This window comes from Aphelocoma coerulescens, chromosome 14 (genome assembly GCF_041296385.1).
Source record: "Aphelocoma coerulescens isolate FSJ_1873_10779 chromosome 14, UR_Acoe_1.0, whole genome shotgun sequence".
Classification (NCBI taxonomy): domain Eukaryota; kingdom Metazoa; phylum Chordata; class Aves; order Passeriformes; family Corvidae; genus Aphelocoma; species Aphelocoma coerulescens.
Window position 1 is genome coordinate 14,094,768 of NC_091028.1, and position 19,667 is coordinate 14,114,434.

A 19,667-nucleotide genomic window follows, 5' to 3' on the forward strand; every position below is an offset into this window, starting at 1 on the left:
TTGTCCCAAACATTGTTTGCTCATCTGGAGACATCCTTGTGCCTTCATCTACGGCCCACAGGCCCATTCCTGAAGAATGTGGAACACCCAGAAGCAGCACATCCAATTTTCCAAGGAGTGGAGGGTGCTGCACCATCGCGCTCTGTCACATCTGTGATCAGCAGGTTCAGGGATTTTTACAAAAGCCTTGCAACACAAGGCTGTGCTGACTCCAGAGGAACCACCAGTCACACTCTGAATTCACCTTTTTTTTTTTTTTTTGAGTATTTTAATATACTGTAACACCACAGGTCACAAACAGCTCTGTAAAGGCTTTATAAACCTGCTAGCTCACAGCAGGTTCTTCAAATCAAGTCTCACACAGCTCCTGGATGTACTGGCACACTGCTAAAAACAAATCCCAATGCCATCATTACTTTTCATCTTCAGGCAACTCAAAGCTTCTCTTTTCCCTCCAAAGCAGAAGCAAATGGAAAGCAGCATTAACCTTTCCTGTTAACCCAGTGTAAGGGCTCTAGGGTGTGATCAGAAATCTTCCTAACTTCAGGAGGCTTTGCAAAAAATTCCCTGAGAAATCTTTTTGCATGAATGTTTGGGATTACAGTCTTGTCCAAAGATTAGTGAAATTGGTGGGACTCCTTCTGTTTTCTCTGACAGACTTTGGATCAAGCCTGCAAAAATCCCCACCCCATTTACATCTCTGAGCCTGCTGTCATGGCCACATGCCACGTCTGCTACTTCCCCACCCTGTCCCCTCAGCAACACAAGGCCTGAATTCCCTCCCTGAGCCACAGAGCCCATCCAGTACAAAAGATAACCTAGCTATCATCTCTCAGTCATCTTTTCAAGCTGAATGCTACAGAGTTCCTGGCTGCTGTCTGGTACTGACAACGCTGCCCAGAGGGTTTTGACCCAAAGGGATTTGGAATTCCAACCAGTCTGGCTTTCCAGCTCCTCTGTTTTGCCCCATGATAGCCCTGATCCTACCAGACTGTCTAAACCATATTGTTTTCTGATGGGGAGAGAGAGTCCCAACAGGACCCCTGAACTTTTTCTGATTCTTTTGGTCAGAATCCAACAAACATTTAAAAATGTATTTAATTATGCAGTGCTAATGCCTGAGAAGTGACATACAGTCACAGCCTGGGATGCAGTTAACATCTGAAACAGAGGATGCTCAGATCCAGTTTGGATTCCTATTTATAGATCAAGCTTAAATCTAACATAAACATGTTGATTGCCTTTAACAAGTAATGCTCTGCCCCGGGCTAGAGACATGGCCCTGTACAAGCTGTAAAGAATAAATTTCAAAATAAATTCAAGCCCTCATCATCTCTTAGTTTGTCCTTGTTCAGCCAATTCTGGTAACTTGTTCTTAAAGGACTTTCTTGATTTAGTCAAGGAAGTAAAGACTGTAGGGGAAGAGATCTGTGAAATTATTCTTAGGCTTTGCTGTACATTTTAAGTCCCCTCCTTTCATCTGGAATTGTACATTAAATCAATCTGTTGACTCTTGGCAGACTCATTGTTTTCTTACACAGTAAATCAAAGGTGCTACATTTCATTGTTTTCACAAGTTCTCAGAAGCACTTCTTCCTTTCCTTCGGATGAAATTTTCACAACTTTCCTTAGAACCAGAATTTATGTTCAGTATTTAGAGCCTTGTCTTTTCCTTTTCTCTTTTCTTCCCCTGCCTTGAAGCAGAGCCCACCTCAGGTAACTGCAGCTTTTATTCCCAGCGTGAGTAATCTCACACACTTGCTTTCTAATTACTCCCTGAACAAACTGAAGGCATCACAGATTCACAAATCACCTCAGTCAGGTAATGTTTCCAAGCCTTTACAACCAGAGAACTTAAAGAATCAAAAACTAAATCCCAGCTGCTCAGAGGAATTACAAAGGCCTATTCTGCTTACAGGGAACCTCCTCTGGACAGCAAGACCAAGCCCACACTGTCCTTCCAATGCACCATGCCAGAGCTGGTGTTGAACTGCTGATACTGCTGCCACAATTATGCACAGACATCTTGTAAATATGCAAGAAAACAGCTAACTATGGTTATTTATGCATGCAATAAACAGCTATGAAAGGCAAAGGAAATGTGCAATTGCCTGTGCATGTGCTTCTGAAAACCAGGCTTCAGTGCTCAGTGGAAAAACAATTCTCTCTAGGCTCCTATTTATGGCAAGAGGAAATTTTCAGTGAATTAAATCAAATTAAGAGCTATCCCTTTATGCTGAACAAAATGAATAGGAAATATATAAATACACATATAGATGCAGGGCACAGAAACATCCTCAGCCCGAGCCGGGGTAACCCTGTCCTTTTCCAGGCCAGCTCTAGGTGTCACTGTGGGAGCTGGATGGGATGCTCCTTCCCATCCGTGGATTTGTTCCATTTAAACTTTAACATCAAGAAAATGTCACCTTGGTGCTCCCTGCTCTTGGGAATTGCTTCTGTCACCGTTTTCATTTGAGAACACCCCCGCACGTTACAGAGTCGCGTGAGTGGCTCTAGCAGATGTGGGGGGCCAGTCTGGTCCCCACTCTCCCCCATAAATAATGCAGGGTGAGCAGAGAAATCACAGTGAGGCCAAGAATGCTGTTTTGCTGCAGTTTGGATCTAATTGCTGTAGGTATCAGGCAAATCATCTAATTCTATTAGAGCCAAAGTAAATCTGAACACCGGGAAGAAACTGGATAAAGCCATATCCCATTTCACCTAATGCATGTAACCCTGAACATTTAATTGTCCTGCCTGCCAAAAGAAGCCTGAAGACCAGGCATTATCAAGGTTTCAATTTATTTTATACTCCTAACCTGACATCTTGCCAGCTGGCTTAAAAGGAAGAAAAAAAAACCAACACAACCCAGCAAAAATTTACCATAAGGTAAAACTCCAAGGCTAATTAGAAGATAAGCAGGAATATGCAAAGAATGTAACAGCCCTATAAATGTCCTTTGGTCAAATATATTACTCTTTATTAATCAGCTTACATGCTTTTGAATCCCTCTGCTGCTCTGCAGTAAAGCTGAAAACTGGCAGGAATTACTTTAAAGCATGTATTTTTAAACATCCAAAGAATTTGCAACATAAAGTAAGAGATGCTGCATTGTGCAAAAAATAATTTTAAAAAGTATATTAGCAATATGCTCTTTTTTTCTTTGCAGGCTGACAAAGCTCCTGAATCCCCACAGGGCCAGGCAGTGAATGCTACTACCAAAATTCAGATCCTGGCATCTCTGCATTGGCAAAAAGTCCCCTTCCATTTCCATATACTTGATTTTAGACTGGGATTTATGTGTAGGAATCGTTCCCTGTCAGTTCCCATAGCGGCCAACAACAATACCAAATACACCTCATAATTTAATTTATGGAAATTATCCTGATTCATTGCTAGAAACCATGGCTCTGTGTTTTTGTTAGAGGCATAAGAGGCCCTACCATGCTCTTAAGAGCCTTGTTCAAACATTAACAGAGACAATCCCAAAGGGAATTGCTAATAGCAACCATAAATCTTCCTCTGAGGTCCCACTGCCCTTTCCCCCCCGTTGATCTGAAAGCTCTATCAAAATCAGAATTAATGGAAACCCCAGGATACATCTGTATGACACATCAGGTGAAATCATGGCCCCAGGGAAGTAAGTGGCAAAAACTTCCACTTACGTCACCAGGGTCAGGATTTCACTCCCATTTTCTAGGGTAATAATTTTTTGCTGCTCTCAACTGAAGCAGAGAGAGGTGAAGCCACATGCCCAGAAGCACAAGTGAACACCAAGCCCAGAAGATCAAGAGTGAGCTCTCACCTACTATTTCCTGCTCCTACCTCCCTCTCTCCCCAGCGCAGCCTGTGTGTCCCTACTCCACCCCAGCCATGCCCCTGCTCTGCAGAAAGGGACAGACCTCAGGCTCGAGCAGGGCTGAGTTTGCTGCAGACACTGCTCTCCTCCTCCTGCACAGACCACATGGCTGAGCTCTGGAGGGCTGGGGAGGCGAGTGGAGATCAGAACTCAGCAGCCACATGGTACAAACTGCTACAGCCACTGCGCTTTGTGCAAAGCTCAAGAGATGGGCCAGGAGATGGCTCGGTTGGACATCACCTCTGCCCCTCTGGGGACAGCCTGGCCACTGCCTGGGCACTGCTGCTCTCTGCAGGGACAGGGATGGGCACAGACTGCATCTCTCCCTCCTCAGTGGATGTGCCCAAGGAGCAACGTTCACACACGTGTTACAAAGTGCTGGCTCAATCCCCATTGGCACATGCCACTAATATTCCAAAAACTGGTGGGTATTGAGGGGCGAGCTCAGGAAAGGTGAGGGCTGTGTCAGGGAGAGAACCACCCAGGCTGTGTCCATTCAGTGCCCTCGTCACCCTCCAGTGCAGACCAGAGGAGCATGGGCAGAGTCTGCTGCTACCTGCAGTGTCACCTCTGAGCTGGGGAAGGGAAAACACATGGCTTAATGGTCAAACATGACCCCCTCAATGAATCACTCCAATCCAGACTTTTGGGGACAGAAAACCCATCACAGGTTAATAAACAAGCCCATGTTTGTCATCTTTCCCAAGCTACATGTCCACTGGACTGCTGAATCTAACATGTGGGACAGCACCTGGGTACCACAAACTGCTTTACTCAGAGTGCTGCCTCAGTAGAGCAGTGTGCTGAGCACAGCCAACATGCAGCAAGATGCACTGAGCTGAAGGTCTCCTGTGGCATCCTGCATTTTACACCTACTCCATCCCAACCAGCTAAATCAGCCCACTCCTGATGACCAAGGATCTCCTTTATTCCTGCTCAGCAGTGGCCGTGATTCACACAATGGAAAATGTAAACCTTAGGGCTGCTTGAGCTATTCTTGCCCAGGCCGTTTCCTGCTGAAGCCAGGGGAATTTTTGCCTTGCAGGGTTAAAGACCTGCTGACCTCATCCCGCAGTGCCAACACACCATCAGCACTTTCACAGAGCTCCAGCTGTTTCATCCCTCTGAAAGGGACTTTGCAACTTTGTGGTCAGCACAAGTAACTCCATTTTCTGCCTGGTGGATGGAAACCACTGCCTGTGCTGCAATTCCCTACCTCTGGAAACCACGGGGTGAGCACTTGTTTAGTATCCCAGGGCTTTCATCTAAGGCTCTGTCATTTTTTTCCCCGTGCAGCCACGCAGCTAAATTCAAGAAGACACACATTGCCATTAAACAACCCTGGAGAAAAGCCCTGAACGGTGTCACCTTGCTTAACCAGAGCCAAAGGTTGACGTGGGCACATCCCTGTTGTGGATTTACAAGCAGAGTAAACAGAGCTGAGCTGTGCTTAGCAGGAGGCTGCCTTGCCTGGAGCTCCCTGCCATGGCTGGGGAAGCTGCAGCTCCTGCAGCCGCAGAGCCCGCGGTGCTCCCGCAGCCACCGCTGCAGGGCTGCCTCTCCTTCCTTGGCACGGCCAGCGCTGCCAGGCACAGCCTTTTAAATAATAATCAGCCAGCAATACAAATCTAGCTCGTGCAGGATGCTGTCTGCTTTCTGCCATCCCTTTTTTTGGTCAGCGTATTTATTTCAAATAACCGAATAGGGCACTTTCAGCCTGATTGTGACTAAAAGATCTCTGACATGAATGGGGTTTGCCTTGCTGGCAGACTTGGCAATTATTCAGGTAATACAGAGCTGGCAATATCTCTTTATGTTTAGCAGGGAAAATGAGCAGGGAAGTCGGAAAGCGATGTTGCAGGGACGCTGGAGAGAAGCCATGCAAAATATGAACACTCAAACAGCAGTGAGATCCCGAATAAAGAGCAAAGAATGATAAAAAAACAACATATATCCAAACATACCAACACTGGTTATCTTTTGGGAGACAAGGTCTTGTAGTAAAGCCTCAATTGCAGGATTATGTCTGGAATACAACTCGTACCGATTAATGCCAATGTGGAATTTTAACCAGTTTGGGTAGGAGTCTATGGAGGTTTCTCCAGTTGGCAAAAATTCTTCATGATGATCTTCATTTTGCCTACCAGCAAAAAAAAAAAAAAAAAAAAAAGAAAAGAACAATACAACAACAACCCAAAGTTGAACAGAAAGAAATAATGCTACAGTTTGTAACACGTGTCAAGAAACAGGGCTTCAAAATGTGACAACTTGGACAGGCAAAGCACTACAGGAGGAGGAGAAGTCCCAGGTTCCTCCCTGCACCAGGAGCCTTCTCCCACCTAGGGCTAATGAGGAGATGGATTCTCACTTTCCCTCACCCTGCCTGATTTAACACCCATGGAAGTCAGCAGCAACACTCAGAGTGGCATCACCGAGCGTTGGCAGAGGCCCTTCTACAGCAGAAACACAGAGCTCAGTTTTACCTCGTGCTTAGGCTGCATTACGTTACACACAGCTTTGACAGGTCTGACTCGAACAACAGCATCACCCTGAACCTTTGTTTAACAGGGATGTGGGGCAGGAAACCAAGAGTGCAGCAGAACCTGACCTGTGGTGCCCAACGCTCCCACTCCCTCCTCCTTCTTAAAGGGAGAGAATGAGAGAAACTGCATCACTCTGAACTGGTTGCAAGAGAACTGGCTGGCTTTGCCCCTTCCTGAGCAGCAGGATACTACTTCAGCAAAGAACTGTTAAAATGATTGTTACCTTCCAAATTTCCCTTTAGTTCTGTGAACTTTGGCTGCAGCCACTAAGGAAAATATGTACAACAGGCAGCTGCATTGTGGATATCAGTGCTGATTTCACTCTTCACCTACAGAACAGACTAACCCATATTTTTGATTCAGAGTTCTCTGTGTTTACAGTCATCTCCAGATGTTCAGGCATTTGTGACTTTTTTTTTTTTTCTCTCGGAGAAACCAAAACTTTTCCAGGTTATTTCCCTTCACAGTCAATTAGGATTATTAGATGGAAGGGGCCTGGACAATTCACATGCTCATGGGGCGGAAATCAGAATTATTTATCCTCTCTTTCTAAAGGTTTAGATCATGCTGGCTGCTCTGCAGCTTGACAGAGCTTTTGCACGGTACAATGCAGCTGTTTAAACATTACAATGTCAGTGTGTTTGGAAGAGGGTGCTGTTGTATTAGACAACCCTTTTGATTTTTCAGTCATTGAATTTCTCAGCATTTCTAAGGAGCCAACAGGGCATACGATTCGCAGAGGCAACTGACTGCTTTGAAGGCTGGAGAGCAGTGGAGGTGCAGGGCACTGGGAATTAATTGAGGATGAAAAATGTAGCACAGATCAGATCCTGAGAGCGGAAATACCTGCCAGGATGAATGCCTTAGTGGTACTAGACCTTGCTTTTGAGGAAAGTTAATGTGTTACTGCCTGGCCTCACCGCTCAGCCCCTTCACCTCTGAGTGGGAGACAGGGAAGGCTCGCTGTGAGCTCACCCTCCTGCTCACACCGCTCTTCTGGCAGCATCTTCCTCGCCTGCAGCTGGAGATGGGGGAGACCGACCCCCTGGGCCCAGCGCTCCAGCCTTCCCGTGCTCCTGTGTTTATTCTGTATTTCACGGCATTTATTTTCCGGACGAACACGACCGGGCCGAGCCTGCGAACGGTTTCTCTTTTTCCCAGTGGCCCCGAGCCGCTCCGTCCAACCCTCTGCCCACTTCCACCCAGCCACGACACCCTAAAGCCCGCGCTCCCCACCGGAGCGCGGCGACCCTGGGGGGGACACGCCACGTCCCCACCCCGCCGCGGCCACTCACCACTCGGGCTGCTCGGCCGCCCGCGGGTTGAACCTGATGTCGCTGTTGACATTGAAGAGGAGGTCGCCGTCGGCCAGCGGGGGCAGGGCGGCGCGGTACAGCGGGTGCTCGAAGAGCGCGGCCAGCGGGGCGGCGTTGCTGGCGGGGGGCGGCGGGCGCGGCGCCCCGGGGCCGATCAAGCGCCGCGCCCTCCCCGCCGCCGCCGCCGCCGCGCCCGCGCCGCCCGCCGCCCGCTCCGCCGCCTCCCGCGACTGCGACGAGAGGTTGGAGGCCGGCTCGGCGCTGAAGTCCTGCAGGATCCGCAGCGTGTGCTTGCTGGGCCAGCGCGGCGCGGCGGCGCGGGGCGGCGCGGCGGCGGGCGGAGGGCAGGAGCAGCCCGGGCGGCCCTCGGGGCCCCGGCGCTCCAGGCGCGGCAGCAGGTCGATCATGATGTGCATGGTGCAGGCGACGAGGAACACCATCAGGATCAGCACCCGGAACTTGCGGACCAGGAGCATTTTCATGGCCGGGGCGGCTGATGAATTACCGGGGGAGGGGGAGGGAGGGGAGGCGGCGGACAGAGCCCGGACGGGCGCGGGGCTGCCGGGCCCCCCCCGGGGCTCCGGGGTGCTCCTCTCGGGTCGGGAAGCGAGCGATCAAGTCAATAAAGTTACCTCCATAGGCGCCGAGAAATAAACAGGCTAAACCCGATAGGTCCTCATGTCTCAGTATCATCAAGAACTTGGGAGGGGGAGGAAAAAAAAAATAAAAGGGGAAAAAATTAAAAAAAAAAAAAAAAAAAAAAAAAAGAAAGAAAAAAGCTCCGGACCGAGCCTTTAAAATCAACAGGAAAACAGTGCCAGCGGCATGGCAATATAGAAAGCCATCTGTTCACGATTTCTCCCTCTTTTTATTACAGGGATCACAACAAACAGGGAAAACTGGCTCTTGGAGAGAAACCGGCATCAGGCACAGCCGCTGATTGAATAAAATATAAAATTTAAAAAAAGAATACGGAGACGAGGAGGAGGGAAAGAAAAATATTAAGAAAACCTGTGCGGAAAGGCGACAGAAGAAAAAAAATCATCCATAATATTTGGCTGTGCTGGAAACGCTGACTCCTTTCCCTTGGATTTGAGCAGTGATGCAGCAGAAGCGCTCTCCGCTCGCTCTCGCTCCCTCTCTTCTCTCAGACTCTTTAAGAACCTTGGCTGGAAAATCATTTTCTTAGAGCGGTTCCAGTTTCTTCATCCATCGCGTCCAGTGCTTGGGAGAGCTTAGTATGTTCAACTGAGATCGAGTCTAGGTGGCTGCTGTATCCGAGCTGGGCTTGTGCTTTGGCTTGGGCTGGTTTTTTTTGGCTGCAAAACTGTCTGATGGCACAACTGCAACATAAAGGTTAAATATGGCACAGGAAAAAATAAAAAAGAGGGGGGAGAAGGAAGGATTAGAGGAAAGAAACTAATATAAATCAGAGGTTCTCTTTAGCGAAGAGGTCTTTGATCTCTGCTGGGTCTTACAGATCTTTCTTTAGCAGAGAGAGAGAAAGGAAGAGAGAAGGGGGAGAGAAGGGAAAAGGGGGGAGAGATCTTTGGCAGGTGCAGAGTGAAAACCTCTTTCAGCTACACTGAATTCTGGAGACTGGTTGGACTAGTAGCTCTGCAGCTCGAGCTTTCAGTGGGTGTGTTAAATATTATGAGCGAGCCATGATTCCTGCCTTCCTCACGTCATAGTTAGGAGATTGGCTAAATAAACGCTACAGTGATAGTAACAGGAAAACCTCAACCAAAAGCGGGGGTTTTTTTCCCTCCTCTCCTCCCTCCTTCCCACCCCCCCTTTTCATTCTACTGCAGCTCCAACTGGGGCAAGGAGAGGGCGTCTGTTCCACAAAGGTTTGGGGAAAAAAAAAATAAAGGAAAAAAAAAAAAAAAAAGCGGTAGAAGAGGGAGGAATCTGCACTCCCAGCATTGCGAAGCAGGAGCGCGGTGTGTGCCGGGCTGGGATCGGCGATTGTGCTCCGTCACTGCCCGGGCTGGCAAGTGGCGCATTGCCCGCTGCCCTCGCCCCCGGCCCGGCAAGGTCAGCCCGGGGAGCCGCGGGCTCCGCTCCCCCCGGGACACAGCCTTGCTGTCTAATCCGAGATCCTGCGGGCTGTGATAATCCGGGAGCGTGCTGCCCGCCCTCCTGCTGCCTTCCCCGCGCAGCTGCCTCCGTGTCCGGCTGGCCCAGTGGGCTAATGGAAGTGGTGGCCTCGGGGCCAGCACAGCCCGGAGAGTGCTGTTGGCAGTTGTGGAAGAGTGAGGGCACTCTGGAGGGAGGAACGAGCTGTTCCTGGTTCTTCAGGTGATCAGGCGGGGATGCTCAGAGCTGCTGGTTTCTGTCTTTGGGCAGAGTTTCCCTGGATTCTCTGGACCATAGCCAGGCTCCAGCGGTGGTTGAGTTGGGCTGTAGGAGGAGTGAGAAAGGTGAAGTGCTTACTCCGACCCACCACCAACTTTCCACAGAATTATCTCAGTGCTGAATGCAGTGGTCCACGTTTCCCTGAATTAAGCCACATTAAAGTGTTGCTTTTCCTCAAAAAGTGTTCTCCCATCCAGCACTGTTCCCTTCCTGGTGCTTCTGCAGAGTCCAGCACTCTGCACTCCTCTGAAGCACATCCGTGCAGTGTTACAGAGTCACCATGTTTTGCACAAGGGAAATCACTCCTTTTCCAGCAGGAATAAAGGTTGATGAACCAAAAGAAAAATAAAAACAAACAAACAAACAAACAAACAAACAAAAAAAAAAAAAACCAAAAAAAAACCAAAAAACAAACAAACAAAAAAAAACAAATAAAAAAGACCTAACAGGACCATGATCCTATGGACTGCTCTGTAGCTTTGTGGAAGGACAAAACTCGCTGTCCTAGTAAGAATTTGTAGTCCCAGGGTTCAGAGGTGCACCTGGATCCTTTAAGTACAGGTGTACTTAGTCACAGCAAAACGTTTTGCTACAGAGCCAGAAGCAAGGTTTTCTGTCTTTTCCCACTTTTTTTCACCAAAAACAGCTTGGACAAAGGTGTCTGGACTGTGTGGACAGTGACAGTGGTTCCTTGTGTGTTGTTGCCTCCTGCTACTGTTCAGTATCAAGTCTGTACAGTCCTGCTTGGGAAATCAAGTTTGGTTCATAATTTAGCTACCTCTCTATGCAGTGAGATAACATTCAGTTTATTTTAACCTAGTTTAGGAAGCTGGCATTTTAGGCCCATCAGGAAGAACCTTGCAGTTTTGGTCCAGCTGGGGAACCCTCAGTTGCTGGAAAGGGCTACGATACGTGGTGGGGGTGCAGTATGAATGGCATGTGGAAAATTATCTCCATGGTTTTGAGGTTCTTTTTTTTGCCTGCCTGTGGCTTTGCCTGCTGCTGTCTCCTAGGGAAATCAGCTGAGCTGGATTGCTAATCAAGCCCAGGGAGACAAAAGGGGGCAGGTGGAAGCTGGAGCCTGTGGCTTGGGGAGTGGCTGATGGAGGAAGGCAGCCGAAGCCAGCGAGGGGTGAGTGCAGGGTACAAGGTTCTTTGTGTATCATTTGTGTTGTACTCTGCTGTGGCTTTTTAAGGAGTTCTGGAGGAGCTGTTTGTAGCACTTCAAGTGAGGATAGATAACGTGGTGCATTATCTCCTTTAGAGTGGCAAGTAGAGCTTGTAGGTTGCAAATTTTATCTACGTGGAGGTGTGGGAGTTTTTTTGGTGTTTGCTCTGCTAAAACTGAGGTCTATGGTGTTAGATGGGGGTGAAACTGAACAGGTCTGAGGAGAAGGTTGAAAATTACTTAAATGAGTTCTTGAGGTTAAGGTTGCTTGAATTTACTTTGCAGTAAAAGAACATTGTGTCAAACATGTTGTAACTCCGTGTGTAAGAGTTATATAATGAAAAGGAGTCTGGCTTTGAAATATAATGCAGGCAACTAGAGGTAGTTAATTACATGACTTTCAAGAGCTGAAAATGATGATACTGTGAACGAGTAACTAATTCCTTGAAACTACATGTTTTTGTTTTCATCAATGTGATCTTTAGTGCACGTTGTCTATTTAGTTAAGTATGATTTCATCTAAATTGTGTCTGAACCACCCTGTCTTCCACAAGCTGCTTGTTCCTCAAGCCTTTTAAACATTTGTGTTTTATCTAAAGATGTGAGACTGGTAGATGTACCGTGTTCTCTTCTGCAACTGACCTTTGGGGACAAATTTTGCTTGGACCCAAGTGCCCCAGAGATGTGAATAAAGGAGAGCTGTCTTACGTCACTGCATTTGTTTCTCAGCTTCAGTATCTACAAATGCCTTTAGCCACTGATGGGTCATCTGTGACCTAAGATACACTTGCCAGGTGGCAAAATCTGGCAGAGAAAGAGCTTGTGGCTTTGCTTTGGACTAAGGGAAAAGCATAATTCATTGTTTCCTGAGCCTTTCTTCCTCTGTCCTGAAGGCTGCTGCTGATCAGCACCAGCAGTATGTTACAGCCCCTCTGTGCCTCTAAGCTGTGCTGATTGGTGAAGCCAAGGGAATGGAGCCAGGGCTCATCTGGCTCTTCCCAAACCCCTGAGGGCTCCACCTGTAGCCCATTACACAAGGAGGATACCAGCCCACCTGTTTTCTTCTGGATCTTTCCCATGAGCAGGTGCAAAAGTACAGCCCTGCTCTTGTCCTGGAGTCACTGTGCCTTGGGTGTGAGTGAAGGGGCTGCTCTCACCTCTCTAATCATCTGTTTGGGAACACAAAACAAGTGCCAATCTCACATTTGCATTCCTGCTGGTGACCCCACGGGGCTGGCAGGAGCCTGGTGTTCTGGCCAGGGAGATGGGAACTGAAGTATCTGCTGGGTTGGGAGGGCTGAGATGGCTTGTGGTCAGGAAGCCACAGATGGTTGATGCATGAAACCCCTGGGATAAGTCAGGAGCTGGGCTGCAGGTCAGGATAGCCGGGAAGTGGGGTGGCAGGGGGCAGGCAGACCCAGGGACTGGGTCTGAGGTATTCCAAGGCTAGTGCAGCTTGCCAGGACAAACGCATTGCTGGCCCTGGGCAAGTGTGAGCTTGGTGCAAGAGGGCTTTTGTGCTTGTGCTGGTATCTGGGGTGTGTGTGATCCCCTGTGCTCGGGAAGAGTTCCCTTTTTCTGCTGCAAGGGAAGAAATGGGGATTTGTGTCTAGGCAGCTGGATTTCAGCCCTACATCCCTGTGCATGTACTGTGAGGCCCTGGCCCCTTCACTTTCAGTGCAAGTGCAATGTTTGCGTGCAACTTGCCTCCTCTGGCTTCAAATGTTTGCGTGCAAGGCTTGATAAAAACCCCAAAACTTTTGGTAGCTGCTGATTATTGTTCAAGCAGGCTTTTAAGTACCAAACTTGTGTGCATAGAGCCACGGGGTCTTTGTAATCATGCCTGGTTTGGGCAGTTGTTAGTTAGATGCAGAAGGTAGTTGTTTATTATTTAACTTTCCGAGTTAACTTGGTCTCAGTAAGGAATATGTAAATATTTCTCCTTAACTAAATTCTGTGCCTTCATATGGAATTCCAGTATGTGGCAAAGAGCTTTTCATTTCTGCTGTGCTGTGTGTTGGACCAGCATTACCCCTGTAATTGCTGGCATTATGTAAACAAGAAAATAATAAGTTCTTAATGGAATATTATGCCATCAATAAGTCATTGCATACAGCTCATTTCAATAACGTAAATGAAATCAAGTCCCTTACATCAACTCTTTATTTTATTTTTGGTCACTGAATTAAAATCTTTCCTCTCTTTTATTGAAGTACTTGAAAGTTATTGGGAGTTTCACATTGAATTGCTACAGTCATGAGCCAGGATTGCTTTGGATCTAACAAGCTTTTTAATTTGGTATTACAGATTGGCACTCAGCACTTCTTTGCATGTTCTACCTTTGCTTTTATTTACTAACACAATCAAGAATTTGGGAGGGGTTACTGTTGTATATCCTGGCATTTCTTCATTGTTTTGTGCATGAATTAATAGCTTATCTGCTGCTGAAATCTCTGTAGATGTTTATTCTCCCCGTTTTTGTCTGCCTGCCTCACTGAGCAGGGACAATGGTCAGTGTACGTGATAGTGTATTCAGGTAAATAAATGAAGCATGGTTTTGGGCGAGTAAACATACCCAGCTATTATTTTCTGTTATAACAGTTTACAGCCTTCTGATGTAAAGCCTGAATGCAGCAGGGCAAGCTGTAAGTCAGGCCTGATTGCACATTTTGAATCAGTGTAATATTTTTATTGTTACTTCTAATGGAAAAATGGATTTTCCTTTCTGAGAGCCTCCATCTATGATGCTGGAAGTCCTGAGGGCATCACATGCCTTGCCTGGCCCCTGTGGCCATGCTGCCCAGGGTGCCCTTCCTGCTCTCCCTCTCCTTCCTCCCTCTGAAGATTGATGTGCTGACCTAATTTATTGGTGCTTTGCCTTATAAACACAGATCACACTGGCAATCTAATGGGTACTGCATATTAACCTCCCACACTGCCAAAATCACTTTCATTGCTGTGGAATACACTTGGTACTGAACAGGAGGCGATTCCATGAGCTTGATTTCACTGTCAACTTCTGTGTATGAAGCATCAGCAGCACACGTTTTAAGTGGTGTGCTGATATTTTTTAATAATGCATACTAATGTTTTGGCTGCTTGCCAGCCCAGGGGTTTGTTAGATATTTGGTTTTTTTTGAATGAATCTTGACCCAAGTCTCCACCCACAAATCACAGAGGCGGTGTGGTCACCTGCTCCTCCCCATGGTGGCTTTGCTAAGGTTGCCTGAAGGGGCACTGAGCTGCGAGCTGGAGCTAAATAGTGCTGGAAGGAGGGACTGATGGGCTGGTCCTGTCAGATCATCAGGGCTGGGCAAAGGGGGGCTCTCTCTGGAAATGCATCACCAGCCTCAACTGATTTCAGAAATCCAAAGCTGCCAGCTCCAGCCTTTTGCTTCGAGTGTTCCCGTTCTTTAATTTGGGATACAATATTCTGGATGATCCAAACCCCCAGGGGTTTCTTGATCAGCCTGTTGAAAGCACTGAGCTCGTTGTCCTTATGGGGTAGGAGGTGGTTTTTCCCTGTTTGTTACTCCTCAGCTGCTGCAGATCAAGGGTTGGCTCCTCAGCTGGCCCTGGTTTCAATGAAATGCCATCTCATTAGATCAGCTGAGGATCCAGTCCACAATGCTTAATTCTTCCACTCTTTGGAGCAAAGAGCTGCCTGGCCATGCAAGAACAAAATTCTTCTTGTTGCTGGAGCGGTGGGGTTGGGCCTGTGGAGGGATCACATTTACTGGAGGCATTGAAGTGGGGTAGTGATCTTGCACATAGCTGCATTACAGAGGGGCTGAGAAATTGCCTTCCTAAATGGTAGGATGTCACAAAGAAAATGAGTTGTTACGAGGTTGTGTTCTTATCTAAAAATTATCACTGAAACCAAGTCAAAACTAATTATCTTGATGTGCATGACATAAGAGCATGCACTGCTTGAGTTATCATAATTTCATCTTCCTATAGCAACTGATTCCTCAAAAACTAATTGTGATCAAATAGCCTGTGTTCCTTGTGGACTTTCTGGGTTAGTGCATGAATCTTTGTAAAGTGTAGAAAAAATGGCTTGGTAAATTACATATAAAATAATTTTCCAGTTTCAGTGAAATTGAGGAAGCTACCTGATTTATGCCAGGAAAAAATGCATCCTGATGCGAAAATGAGATGTAGCCACATGTGCACACAGGAAGCTTCTGCCTATTGCAGTGTGCAGTCACACACAGACCCATTTGAGTGCATACAGAGCTATGAACAGCTCAGTTGTATATTGAAGAATCTCTTCTAGGGATTCTTTTATTTTTTTAGTCTAATTTTGATTTCTATGGATGTTTTGACATCTCAACTTGAGCTTTTTTCCTCTTGGTTGGATAATTTTTCAATCAGATAATTAAAAAAAAAACCACCTGAGAAACTAAGAGAGCAAACCACAAGACATTTTAAGCATGTGACAGCCTGAAATAGAAATTAAAATACTAATAGAAACCCTCATGGGAGAGTCTTACAACTAAGCAGTGTATCCTAACAGGCTGTGAATTACCCTGCCCCTGGGAGACACCAGGATTCTCCCCAGCTTGGATGCTCCTTACCAGTGTGATTCTGAAGAGTTGCTTCAGTTCTGTCTCCTTGTCTGATGGGAAGGATTCCCTGGGAGCATTTTGAGATCTATTAATAAAAGCCACTACAGGAGGGAAATGGTGGTATTTTAGGTCTTTCTTCTTTGGAGAATAAGTCATACTCCTGACTTCAACCCCACGAGAAATTCAGAATCCTAAAGATATTTTTTTATAGGGAGGTCTGAAACAGTGGGACTTAGTCCTTGAGTCATGAAACCTCTTAAACTTAGCAGTGTCCTTATTTCTTGGCTTGATGGGAGCTTCCTTTCTGATGAATTGCCACTTGCCCTGTGGTTTGGGCCTCTCTGTCCCCCTTAATGGGGCACTCCAGTGCTGCTGTAACCCTGCTGAGGCAGCTGCTCCAGTCCCAGCCTTTGCAGTTCCTGCTATGCAGCCCTGAGATCAGAATTAACCAATTCTAGCCTGAATTAAGGCAGGCCCAGGGCTGGCTTGCCTCTATGAAAATGGGGGGAGTTGGCTGGTTTTTTGCCAAGGGAGGTGGTGAGGTCCTGGGGTCTCTCCCTCCCTGCCCATCAGCGGGATGGGCTTTCCTGGCACTCTTTTGTTGCCAGTGATTTCTGCTCTTCTAGTCCTACATTTGTTTTGGTTTCCCTAAGGGCTTTTTTTTAATACTGTCTCGCTTTCTGGATTGTTCTTTTTGGTAGGTTGCAATAGTAAATTTGAGTGGTCAGTGTGGCTATTTTGTGTTTGCAGTTGAAGGTTGGAGGTGTGCAGTCCTCGTGGTGAAGCAGCTGTGCTGTTACAGGGGAGGGATGATCTATGAGGTTGGGAATGTGTCGGTGCTGGGGGCAAGTTTGTTTTCTGTATCCCATTTTTCTTGTCAGGCCGTGGGCTTCTCCAAGGCATGGGTTCAAAAACACTTGAGACAATTTAGGTGCCTGAGCTGGAGGCATAATTGCCACAGGCTCCCTTGTAAATCAGACCTAATTGCCTTTGGGTTTGTCATTTAGGTGAGAGACCAAGATGGTTTTACACATATAGGTTGGAGTAGTAAGATTTGATTTATCTGCTCTCTCTCTTCAGAGAGGGGTGCTTTGAGGCAGGATGTCCCCTGTGCTCTGAGTTTGTACAGAGCCTACAACAAGCGAGCTGTGTCCTCAGGTGAAGTACAGGTTAGAAGGAGGGTGGGGAAAATATCCACACACAGCACCTGTAACCCAGTGGTGAAAGGAGTTGCTCACTTACCTTCACTGCTGGAAGATAAAACTCCAGGCAGTTGCCAAGAAATGTGCCAAGGTTGTGACTCTCAGGTGGGCTGGAAACACGAATGTCAGATGTGCAAAGTGAAAGTGGTTTCAAGTGCAGGCTTTGTCCGTGTTGGATTTTTTGAAGATTGAGATAACTTAAAAAGAAGGGGGGGAGAAGGTTTCCGTGGAAAAGTGGAGTGAATATTGGTGTTCGCTTTGTTCTGTGTTCTTCACAGCTGGTAGAAGTCACTGTAAATGGACTTAACTGCTGAGTGACCTTTGACAAAGCCAGATAGGAAGTCTTTTGTTGTTGTTGTCAGTGATGGTAATTTCCCCCTTTTTTTTTTTTTCAAGGTAAGAAGTCCTTTTTACTGTGGTGATTCAGTAGTTTTAACCGAAACTTTGAGACAGAGACATGGTGACAAGATAGTGATTGCAGTGAGTAACAAGGCTCAGTCAATTATTGACCAGCCAATCTCAGCACCTTTGTTTTCCTTGCTGACAAAATATCACAACCTTTATACAAAGAGCTGAGCCGGCAGGAACCCAGCATTGCTCATTCTGGATGTCACTGTGAGAAATGAATATCTTCTTGTTATAAAGTGAATTGAATTCTCTCCTTGCAAAGTTTCTTCCCATTATCTTTTGGATTAGCGCTCTGTACGTGGCTGTCTGCTCTGATTTCTGTCCTTTCTCATAGGAAAGCATGCAGAAGAGGTAAAAGCCAATGCAATGGTTGTTTTATGGAATATTTTACAGGGTGCCCTAGCACAGCCAGGCAGAGCAGGGCTAGGATGGCCCAGATCTCATCTGGAACCCTTTAGACAGGACTGCCGTGGATACAAATGCTAATGTGTTGACTCATATTTATGAATCCTCCTTCAGGAGGCATATCTGCTATTGGTACTGGAGCTAATAATTTCAAGAGCACGTGGGCTTTGTAGTGACAGTGGCTGCAAAGCTCTGCTGTGCTCATATTTTGTGGTGCAAAGGCATGCAGCTCCCTTTCTTTCCAGCTCTCTTCAAATATAGATTGTACCCTTCTGGCAGGTTAGCCAGGGCACAGGGATGGGACTTTCCTGTGCTTTTTGTGTAGGTGTTACTCCTTCAGCACTGGTGTAACTCTGAGAAAGGGTTAATGCTTGAGATCCCTGAAAGGGTAGTGCCATGGCTCAAAGCTTTTTTGCCTTGATGTGATGGGAAGAGGCTTTTTCAGTTGAATCTGATTCCCTCAGCTTGAAGTGAGCCAGCAAAAACTGCCTGGCCTCCTTGTTTGCTCACTGAAATCAACAGAAGTTTGATATTCATGGACTGAACAGATTGAAGGGAGAGGCTGGTGAAGCCCTTGCACATAATTCCATCACCAGGAGCAGAGGTCCTGCTCAGCTCCTAGTGAGTAACACCATAAATGCGGGCAGAGTTCCTGCCCAACTCACTGGTGAGCACTACTTTTCTGGACTAAGTTCTGCAAGACTCAAATTAATGATATTGGAGAGCTTCATGTAAGGCCACAGATGTTTTGCTTGTTATCCATAGGGCCCACTTTAGAATTCCAGCCTACAAATGGAGTTGAGGTGGGCAAGTCAAGTTCCAGAGGTAATCAAGTGAAAATTAAATTTAGTAGTTAGTGTGCAGTGATGCAGTAAGGCTCCTGGCATCTGATTGCTTCTGCCCCACAGATAACAAATAAGCCAGTAAGAAAAATAAAAGTTGCATAAAGAGCAAAGTAGCAGCAAATTCAAAATTGCATCAAAGACAGCACATTGAAACTGGCAGAGTTTACAAAAAAAGCTTTTGAAAAAAATCCAAAGTTAAAAGGATAAAGATCAAAGGAAGAACAAAAGGAAATAGGGACAAATAAATTAAAGAACAAAATTATGAAGCAAAAGAGCAAAATGTCTTATACAGAAGGGCTGAAAATGAAGGACTCAGAAAAATAATGAAACAAGGGAATAACAAATAGTGAGATGCAGCTTTGAGTATCACTTGTGTAGGTGTTCGTAGTGCAGTATGAACACTTCCTTTATAATTCTGATTTTTCTTTTCTTTTATTGTTTCTCAACCCAGAAAAGAGAAGTTCCTTCTAATGATGATTTGCAGGTAGGCTGTGCCTCCTCCCTTGAGGATCTCGCAGAAATAGTGCTGTGGGTGATCAAGCCCTGCTTGGATGCTTTGCTGTGTGCCCCTGGCAGAAGTTGGGTGGGGGCTGCAGATGGCAAAGGGCAGAGCATGGAAAGTGCTGGAGTTTGGGTGGGACTTGGGGGTGTTCCTGACAGTCGGGTGAAGGCTTATGGAGGATGGGGAGGAGTCTTGGATGGAGGTCTGACAATGTGTGACTGGTCCCATCTGCTGCCTATGGAGCGATGCACAGAAACATGAAGTACCTCTGCAGTCCACAGGGTACTTGATGCACTAAGGAAGATGCCATTTTCCAGAGTCTTGTCTTGTAGCTGTTAGTTGAAAACTCCATGTGGAGATTGGCATAGAAATTAGGGTCAGAAGGTCCTCACGTGCCCCCCTGCACTGGTGCTCAGGGCACAGCAGCACTGGGTGAGGGCTGGGGGTGTAGCAGATGCCCAAGCACACTCCAGGGTGATCCCATTATAG

The 19,667-nt window shown here is 46.8% G+C and overlaps 1 protein-coding gene across 1 annotated transcript in view; it reads right to left on the minus strand.

Moving 5' to 3' along the window:
• Window positions 1-9,573, minus strand: part of FAM20C (FAM20C golgi associated secretory pathway kinase) — a 58,970-nt gene extending 49,397 nt beyond the window's left edge. Inside the window, exons 1-3 of the mRNA XM_069029506.1 lie at window positions 8,731-9,573; window positions 7,699-8,418; window positions 5,825-6,000 (exon numbers count right to left, since the gene is read on the minus strand). Coding sequence (XP_068885607.1) covers window positions 5,825-6,000; window positions 7,699-8,201 — 679 coding nt within the window. The 5' untranslated portion in view covers window positions 8,202-8,418; window positions 8,731-9,573. The remainder of the gene's footprint in view (window positions 1-5,824; window positions 6,001-7,698; window positions 8,419-8,730) is intronic.
• Window positions 9,574-19,667: the final 10,094 nt, after the last annotated feature.